General features: G+C 41.4%; 1 protein-coding gene across 1 annotated transcript; it reads right to left on the minus strand.

Annotated features, from left to right (window-relative positions):
* Positions 1-670: 670 nt before the first annotated feature.
* Positions 671-5,475, minus strand: LOC112072805 (mesencephalic astrocyte-derived neurotrophic factor). Its single transcript, XM_024140192.2, has 4 exons — positions 5,210-5,475; positions 3,988-4,115; positions 3,711-3,852; positions 671-949 (listed from the first exon to the last, which is right to left on the minus strand). Exons 1-4 carry the CDS (start codon positions 5,298-5,300, stop codon positions 789-791), a joined length of 522 nt encoding a protein of 173 aa, XP_023995960.1. The 5' UTR covers positions 5,301-5,475; the 3' UTR covers positions 671-788.
* Positions 5,476-9,911: the final 4,436 nt, after the last annotated feature.

A 9,911-nucleotide genomic window follows, 5' to 3' on the forward strand; every position in this document is an offset into this window, starting at 1 on the left:
ACATTTTGTAATAAACATGTAAGGTTGTGTGAAAGAAAAGCACATTTCAATAGTTTTATCTTCTCTTAAAAAATATATATATTTCAGGGGTGTGGCGAAGCTTATTTGTAGAGGGTATAAATCAAGGTCTCGATTTGATGATTAGTTGAATAGTAGAATCAGGTGTCTTAGTACACCCACTGTCTAGGACCTTCTGCATATGAGCTTGTCCACACCTGTTATATTTGATTATACCGTTATTAATTAAGACAACAAAAAAAAAAAAAAGTATATCCCTTAATTAAAACAAAATAGGTCATGTACAGACTGACAGGTGGTTCATATAACGCACAGCGAACATTACCCACCACAAAATACCCTCTCAGGACCACCAAAATCCCTTCCCCAGGGCCTGTATGAACAAAGATAGCATTCCAAATGGAACCATACTCCCCACAGGGCACTGGTCAAAGGTAGTGCACTATATAGGGACTAGGGTGCAATTTGGTATTCAGGCCAAAGTGTCTCAGAGTAGGAGTGCTGATCTCGGATTAGATTTGGCATTTAGATCACAAAGAATAAAATGACATGGACAGGGGGGGGGGACCTGATCCTAAATCAACACTCCTAATCGAGATGCTTGATACATAGTCTTATTCAGTATGATCAACAACAACAAAAATATTTAAAAAAAGGCAAAACTGATCCTAGATCAACATGTCTACTTTGAGACACTGAATATAATCCCAGGTCTGCATCCCCCCCCCCCCCCCCCACCTTCGCCCTCTGGTTACAGTTCCCTCCGTGCTTTAGCGGCCTGGGTGCGTGCTTGGCATGAGTTCATCGATCTTGCGATGAAGTCGGACTTCTCGGCACAGCTTTACACGACTCTTCCCCAACCTCCAGGATCTTCTCAAGTCCTTCACCTTCAGCTTCTTCAGATCCACCGTGCTCAGGTCCAGCTGTTTGTCTGCAGAGGGGGGGTGGGGGGGGGGAGAGAGGAGAGAAGGTGAAGATTCCATCTTTAACAGATCCTGCTAGCATTTCAGTGGTTTAACTGGCTAAGAACAGGGGGGTGTTCAGGAGGGTTGACCAAGTGTGTGTGGTAGAGGATTGTGGTAGAGGTTGGTAGAGGATTGTGGTAGAGGATTGTGGTAGAGGTTGGTAGAGGATTGTGGTAGAGGATTCGAGATGAAGGAATGAAGCTATAGGCTTCCGTTAAGACACACAGTGACGCCTGTTACATACAAATATGAATTGTCTCTTAGCAGGTGCTGATATCAAAAGATGTTCACTAAAAAGGTTAAACGAGACTCTGCATTCTATGCCGTGCGATTAACAGTAGAATGCAGTGTGCAGAGTCTCTTCACGTTTCAGGAAGAGAGGTGACATTTCACTGTGAGGAAATAGACAGTCAACCCCCCCAGTCAGGTATGGTGATGACATGGAAAATCAGTCCTCACCTGTGTTTGTGTATGTAAATAACTTGTACTATGCCAGAAGGGGGTTGGGAAATAGCCATAGGCCTACATTGTACAAAGTTTTTGACTAAGCATGATCCACAAACCATTATCTAACAAGCTGACCAAACTGGACGCGAGCGTGCCATCGCACAAACGTTGATTTTGCTTAACTTACACCAGAAGCGATCAGGACACGCTGGTTGAAATATCAAAACAAACTCTGAACCAATTATATTAATTTGGAGAGGTCGAAAAGCATTAAATATTTATGGCAACTTATCAGCTAGCTTGCTGTTGCTAGCTAATTTGTCCTGGGATATAAACATTGGGTTGTTATTTTACCTGAAATGCATAAGGTCCTCTACTCTGACAATTAATCCACAGATAAAATGATAAAACAAATTCCTTTCTCGTCATCTTTTTCCTTCCTCAGGCTTCATTTTTTAAATTTCTTTGGAAACCAACTTTACAGTGCATTACTACAACGACTGCACTGTGGACGTCAGTTCATCTTTCAAATCACCCACGTGGGTATATGCTCCTAAAAACCAATGAGGAGATGGGAGAGGTCAGACTGGCAGCGCGTTGAGTGTCACATATAGAAATGATTTCTATTTTAGCGCCTGGCCACACAGACGCTTGCTGAGGCAGTGTGGGTGCAATGACTGAATAACATGTAAACATTTATATATATTTATATCATGCAGTCGTTGCAGTAAAGCTGCTCCAGTCTGATGACTCCTTGCTGTCCCCAGTCCACCTGGCCGTGCTGCTGCTCCAGTTTCAACTGTTCTGCCTGCGGCAAGTATGCTCTCTCTAATTCTCTCTTTTTTGGAGGACCTGAGCCCTAGGACCATGCCTCAGGACTACCTGGCATGATGACTCCTTGCTGTCCCCAGTCCACCTGGCCGTGCTGCTGCTCCAGTTTCAACTGTTCTGCCTGCGGCTATGCAACCCTGACCTGTTCACCGGACGTGCTACCTGTCCCAGACCTGCTGTTTTCAACTCTCTAGAGACCGCAAGAGCGGTAGAGATACTCTTAATGAATGATCGGCTATGAAAAGCCAACTGACATTTACTCCTGAGGTGCTGACTTGTTGCACCCTCGACAACCACTGTGATTATTATTATTTGACCTTGCTGGTCATCTATGAACATTTGAACATCTTGGCCATGTTCTGTTATAATCTCTACCCGGCACAGCCAGAAGAGGACTGGCCATCCCTCATAGCCTGGTTCCTCTCTAGGTTTCTTCCTAGGTTTTGACCTTTCTAGGGAGTTTTTCCTAGCCACTGTGCTTCTACACCTGCATTGCTTGCTGTTTGAGGTTTTAGGCTGGGTTTCTGTACAGCACTTTGATATATCAGCTGATGTAAGAAGGGCTTTATAAATACATTTGATATTTGCAGCGCACGCGATGCGACCGGTGTAGTCAGCGTGTAATGGTATTGTGATAGTTGTAAAGAAAAGTATTTACTATAAGCATTGTGATGAGTCCCACGTGAAAAGAGGATAAACTATGGGAACAAATAAGGGACAAAAAATTCAGACTTAAGCAGGGTTTAGCTGTCAGAGACATGGAATTGAGGGACGCTAACATAGACTGTATATATATATATATATATATATATATATATATATATATATATAGACATATATATAGACATATACAGTGGGGAGAACAAGTATTTGATACACTGCCGATTTTGCAGGTTTTCCTACTTACAAAGCATGTAGAGGTCTGTAATTTTTATCATAGGTACACTTCAATCTGTTTGATTGAGTGTGTGGACAGGTGTCTTTTATACAGGTAACGAGTTCAAACAGGTGCAGTTAATACAGGTAATGAGTGGAGTACAGGAGGGCTTCTTAAAGAAAAACTAACAGGTCTGTGAGAGCCGGAATTCTTACTGGTTGGTAGGCGATCAAATACTTATGTCATGCAATAAAATGCAAATTAATTACTTAAAAATCATACAATGTGATTTTCTGGATTTTTGTTTTAGATTCCGTCTCTCATAGTTGAAGTGTACCTATGATAAAAATTACAGACCTCTACATGCTTTGTAAGTAGGAAAACCTGCAAAATCGGCAGTGTATCAAATACTTGTTCTCCCCACTGTATATAGACATAGACTGTGTACCATACAGAGTATCTTCTTCATCATTATGTTAAACAACTTAAGTGTGGTTCAGTACTGTACTGATTTAACTTATAAATAACTGCATACCAAGTCATCTGAGATGGGTCTACATTTGTTTTCTTACCGTATTTCAGTTCACAGATCTGACTGTCCTTCTTCTTTAGTTTCTCACAGATCTTGTCCACTGGTGTGTGGTAGCTCAGGGGCTTGGAGATCTCGTTGAGGATTTTGGTGGCTGCGTCATTTGTTCCACCAATGTAGTAACACTAGGGTACAGAAGGAAGAAAATAACAGCAATGAATTAACAAACCCAGTAGATAATCTGGATAAGTAGTTACATTGTGTCCTATCGACTAGACTTACATTACACTAAAACTAAAATATTAGCCTAAATCACTTACAAAGCGGTTTTCCTTGCCCTTGGCGTCTTTGCAGGTTTCGACGAGGGCCTTCTCGATGTTTGTGCTGTTGAATTTAACTTTGTCGTCTTGCAATGACTGGTATAACCTTCCCAGGAAGCTCACACACACTGAAAAAAGGGAGGAAACACAAAACAAGGAATGATCATCATTACATTAGGATGTTAGGAGTGTACAAAGATGGCATGACTTGCAATGCATTCCTACACTTTACTAATATAACATTTTGCTAATCTGATGGTTTACAACAACAACAAAAAATGGGTAACTCCAGCAATACTATCGACACTATATATAGGTGGTTAGGTTTTACAACTCAGACTTCTATGGTCAGCCTGTTCCAATACACTAGACTGGGGTATGTGCAATGCCATCGGGGCACTCCAAATAAAAATGTGAGTTACATAAAATAAAATAAAAACATTTAAATACCCCCCCCAAAATTATCTTCACATTTTTAAAAAGTCCATTTATAATTTTCCAACGTTCACAATGTTCAACATACAAATAAAATATTTTATATGTAAGATGGTTAAATAAAGAGGAAAATATTGATTATTATTTGTGCTCTGGTCCTATAAGAGCTCTGTCACTTCCACGAGCCGGGTAGTGACAAAAACTCACTCATTCTTATGTTTAATAAATGTATCAATAAATGTGTGTGGCAGGCTTACAATGATGGCAAAAAACCAAATTTGAGAGTGCGCAGACCCTGGTGCTAGAGGGGGTACCCAGCTGGAGGTTGAATGTTTGAAGGGGTACAGGACTATAACACGTTTGGGAACCACTGCCCTAGACAAACCTGAACAATTGACAGTCAAGTATCAGCTATCCCATCTAACAGAGAAACAATAGCTTGACATGGGAGCATATTACCTCACCAACAGAAAGCACAGGCAATATCTGACCTGGCTGGGGCACAAGGCAAGGTCCAAATGAGCAATTAACAGGTACTAGTTAGCGAGACACAGCCAGCTACAATACTTCTCTGCAAAGAAACATATTTAGGAGCGCATTGAAAAACATTTCAATGTATTGAATTATAGTTAGCTAGCTAACTGGCTAGCCAACGTCTACGCTATTTGGCGAAGAATCCTTGCCAATGACACCGCATGGAATTGTAGATAGTCGTAGTTAAGTTTTATGGCAAACTAGCTAGCTAAAACCATAGCGACAGTGACATAAATGAGACAAACCAACCCACCTTCACAATCCCCATCTTTCAAAGCGCCGCTAATGCTCGGTACCAAAGCCAGCGCTGCGAGGGCGACCGACAAAATAGTCAAACACAACATTTTACGATTAATAGCTAACTTAATCTAGTTTAGCTAGATGTACCTAGCTAAACGTTACGATACAAAACTACCTCTCTAGCGAAACAATTATAGCTACACATGAGAAGCTAGAGTCAAAACCGGTAATGTGAGCACGCAATGTCCCGATTCTGCCAAGCTTCCTGAAGAACACGTCAACCTACGAAGGCTTCCAATTGGCTCTCATTTCAGTCTCTAGAACGCGATTGGTTCGTTCTGTGCAACGCGACGCACTTTTCTCTGATTGGACAGGTGCTCTTCATTCTGGAGACGTCGTCCAGTTGGCGCCATTCGATTGGATTAGATATATATATGTATATTACGTTACCTTACTTTACAGTCATATCAGAACAGTTCAGATGGAAACATCATGCATAGAACAGAGACACACTGCTCTTTACCGCGCTGTCTGTGTCAACAGCTATACATTTAAGTCTACTTTCTTTACTTTTATTACAGGGTCCCCAACTACATTATCAGCCACTTGCCGATTTTTTTCTTGAGCGGATGGTCGGGGTGCCTGAACATAATTACAAATAATTACACTACAAATTGACCTCAAGAAGCCCAAACAGATAGTATTTGGCAGAAACAATGATTTCAAACCTTAAATACATTGGGAAACGATCATATATAATGTATCTATTTACAGGGCATTCTGAAATTATTCAGACCCCTTCAGACCTTTACCACATTTTGTTACATTACAGCCTTATTCTAAAATTGATTTAAAAACATCTACACACAATACCCTATAATGACAAAGCGAAAAGGCGAGAAGCAATAATTCCTCTGTGGAGATGGGAGAACCTTCCAGAATGACAACCATCTCTGCAGCACTCCACCAATCAGGCCTTTATGATTTATGTAGAGTGGCCAGACGGAAGCCACTCCTCAGTAAAAGGCACATGACAGCCCGCTTGGAGTTTGCCAAAAGGTACCTAAAGCCTCTCAGACCATGAGAAACAAGATTCTCTGGTCTGATGAAACCAAGTTTGAACTCTTTGGCCTGAATGCCAAGCGTCACGTCTGGAGGAAACCTGGCACCATCCCTACTGTGAAGCATGGTGGTGGCAGCATCATGCTGTGGGGATGTTTTTCAGCAGAAGGGACTGGGAGACTAGTCAGGATCGAGGGAAAGATGAACGAAGCAAAGTACAGAGAGATCCTTGATGAAAACCTGCTCCAGCGTGCTCAGCACCTCAGACTGGGGCAAAGGTTTACCTTCCAACAGGACAACGACCCTAAGCGCACAGCCAAGACAACACAGGAGTGGCTTCAGGATAAGGCTCTGAATGTCCTTGAGTGGCCCAGCCAGAGCCCGGACTTGAACCTGATTGAACATCTCTGGAGAGACCTGAAAATAGCTGTACAACAACACTCCCATCCAACCTGAGAGAGCTTGAGAGGATCTACAGAGAAGAATGGGAGAAACTCCCCAAATACAGGTGTGCCAAGCTTGTAGGCTGTAATCGCTGCCAAAGGTGATTCAACAAAGTACTGAGTAAAGGGACTGAATACTTATGTAAATGTAAATGTGAATTTATTTTGTGCACAAATGTCTAAAAAACGGTTTTTGCTTTGTCATTATGAGGTATTGTGATGTCATTATGGGGTATTGTGATGTCATTATGGGGTGTGTAGATTGATGAGGGGGGAAAAACTATTTAATCCCTTTTAGAATAAGGCTGAAACGTAACGAAATGTGGAAAAAGTCAAGGGGTCTGAATACTTTCTGAATTTTTTATGCATGGAAATACTTAACAGATTTTCGAAAATTAAAATCACTTGGAGCTGATTTCCTGGTGTTTTTAGTCTTTTATGCCCAACAAGGAAAATTATAAACAAAAACAACAACAAAACTGGTTAATTACTTGGCTAATTAGTTTGATTTACAGAAGGTTTACTATAGAATAGAAAGTAATACATGTTGTCCTCTGGCCAATTTTAGCTACAGGATGTTGGTTTGATCACAGGCAACTGCTTTCCGGTGTCTTCATAGTAGGCCTATTATCTAATACTTTGCATAGGGCTCCTGAGTGGCGCAGCGGTCTAAGGCACTGCATCTCAGTGCAAGAGCCGTCACTACAGTCCCTGGTTTGAATCCAGGCTGTATCACATCCGGACGGGATTGGGAGTCCCATAGGGCGGCGCACAATTGGCCCAGCATCGTCTGGGTTTGGCCGGGGTAGGCCGTCCTTGTAAATAAGAATTTGTTCTTAACTGACTTGCCTAGTTTAAATAAAAAATATCAAGTTACTTTTAGAAATGACCTTATTCTATGATAATTACATATAGTTCACCGTTTTCTCATCCCTCATCACTGCTAATAAATAATGACCAGTTGAAACATCAATGAGTCAATAAAGCAAGATCTTTAATGATTAGCATTATTATTAATAATAAAATAATTCCACATCACAGGAAAAAAAAACATGTGTTGTATTTACATCTACAATCCACATCACTGTTGATTCATGCGAACACAATATATACAATAAATTACTTTTGGAGTAATTAAAAAAGGTTTTCGTATTCCGTAAGAGCCGTAGAAGCAGCCGACTGCCCAGATTGGTCTGATCTTTGATGGAAAAATGCACAAAATAACGAAGCAAAATGAATGAACATTTTTTGTATGTTTGTCATTTTTTTTTTTTTTTTAGGTTGTAAAAAAACACATTTACATCAGAAAGTACAAGGCAGACAATTAATAATCACAATCTATACATGGCCCCTTTTAACCTTATGAATCCACATCATTGTCATAACTACTTACAGAAGAGAGAGAGAGAGAAGAGCCTGACGAGGTGGTCTAGGGGGAAAACAACTGTAATGATTTCAAAACTGTTTTGTAACCATCATTTGTACCGCCATTTGTAGAAATCAAATAAATTGGGAGGGTTTTGCATAGGTCATAAGGCATAACATGTTCCTTCATATATTTTTTGGCTCTGAAAGCATGCCATTCATGAGTATGTAAAATAAAATAAAATAAAATTTAAATGAAAAGTTACATGGAAAACATGAGGGGGAATTCCTGCTATTTCAGCAACATTGCTCATAGAGATATAGGAGCTAATTACAACAAACTAATGGTGCTGCACTGGCTTCTACCATCTGTGGAGGACACACTATCTAATCAAACACATTATGCACGCTACAACCAGTGACTATATTAACACTCTTACATCCCTCTTATACTTAGTGTCAGTAGATTAGGAGTGGCAGCAGGCCTGGAGGTAAAATGGTGACCCTGCAGGGGCGGGAGGGAGGGAGAGCACCTCTTTGCTGACCATGTGAGGCTGATTAACCCCTCTGCTTGTATGAGCCTGGAAGGGAGCCAGCTGGCGGTGTCTGTCTCTCTGTCTGAGTCCCCCTTCTCTCTCTCACAACCAGTGAATATCCTAGGTTCATGTACTTTTAACGCTCCCTCCCTCCATCATCACAAAGAGCACAATCACCACAAAACAACCTAGACGGACAGTAGTGTTTTGAGTGTGTTATAGGTGGGGGGTTAATAAATACACCATTTCATCTTATGTATGACATTGTTATATATGGTATACATTAGCTACACAGAAGCATTAGAAATTAAATTAAAGTCAGTCGATTCATTTAAAAATAAAAGCAATTCTACATTAGGAGACATGCACCTACTGTAGCCATGCACCTACTGTAGCCATATCCCTAATGCACCTACTGTAGCCATGCACCTACTGTAGCCATGCACCTACTGTAGCCATGGACCTACTGTAGCCATGCACCTACTGTAGCCATGCAGTACAGGGGCAGAGCCATGGAAACGGAGGTTTAGTGCATTGAAACAATGTGTGTAGTGATACATGACTACAGATGACATGAGAACATGACAGAGGAGGACATTATAGTGGAGGACATGAGAACAGGAACAAATGACAAATGAGGACATGACAACAGGAGGACCTGACAACAGGAGGAACTTGAGGGACATGAACAACATGAGGACATGACAACAGGAGGACATGACAACAGGAGGACATAAACAGGAGGACATGACACAGGAGGACATAAAAACAGGAGGACATGACCAAGAGGAAATGAGAAAGGAGGACCATGAGAACATGACAACAGGACGACATGACAACAGGAGGACATAAAAAACAGGAGGACATGAGGGGGAACATGACAACAGAGAGGACATGAACAACAGGAGGACCTGACAACAGGAGAACATGACAACAGGAGGACATGAAACAGGATGACATGACAACAGGAGAGGGATGACAACAGGAGAGACATAAAAGGAGGAGGACATGAAAACAGGACGGACATGAAAACAGGAGGACATGGACAAGGAGAAAGAGCATGACAACGGAGGACATGAGAAACAGGAGGACGATGACAAGAGCATGCGAGAGAATGACAACATGGAGACATGACAGAACAAACAGGAGGACATAGAACTGACAACAGGAGGACATGAACAGGAAGGACATAAAACATGAGGAACATGAGACTGAACAGGAGAAATGACAACAGGAGGACATGAGAATGACAAAGGAGGACATGAATGACAACAGGAGGACATAGAAATGAAACAGGAGGACATAGAGA

This window comes from Salvelinus sp. IW2-2015, unplaced genomic scaffold (genome assembly GCF_002910315.2).
Source record: "Salvelinus sp. IW2-2015 unplaced genomic scaffold, ASM291031v2 Un_scaffold2048, whole genome shotgun sequence".
Taxonomy (NCBI): domain Eukaryota; kingdom Metazoa; phylum Chordata; class Actinopteri; order Salmoniformes; family Salmonidae; genus Salvelinus; species Salvelinus sp. IW2-2015.

Bases quoted from the DNA above. Each gene is read 5' to 3' on its own strand.
- LOC112072805 (XM_024140192.2), bottom strand. From the start codon at position 5,300: ATGTTGTGTTTGACTATTTTGTCGGTCGCCCTCGCAGCGCTGGCTTTG. The intron at 4,116-5,209 runs GTGGGTTGGTTT...CCCTTTTTTCAG, and splicing joins GAAAGATGGGGATTGTGAAG to TGTGTGTGAGCTTCCTGGGA. The intron at 950-3,710 runs GTAAGAAAACAA...CCCCCTCTGCAG, and splicing joins GATCTGTGAACTGAAATACG to ACAAACAGCTGGACCTGAGC.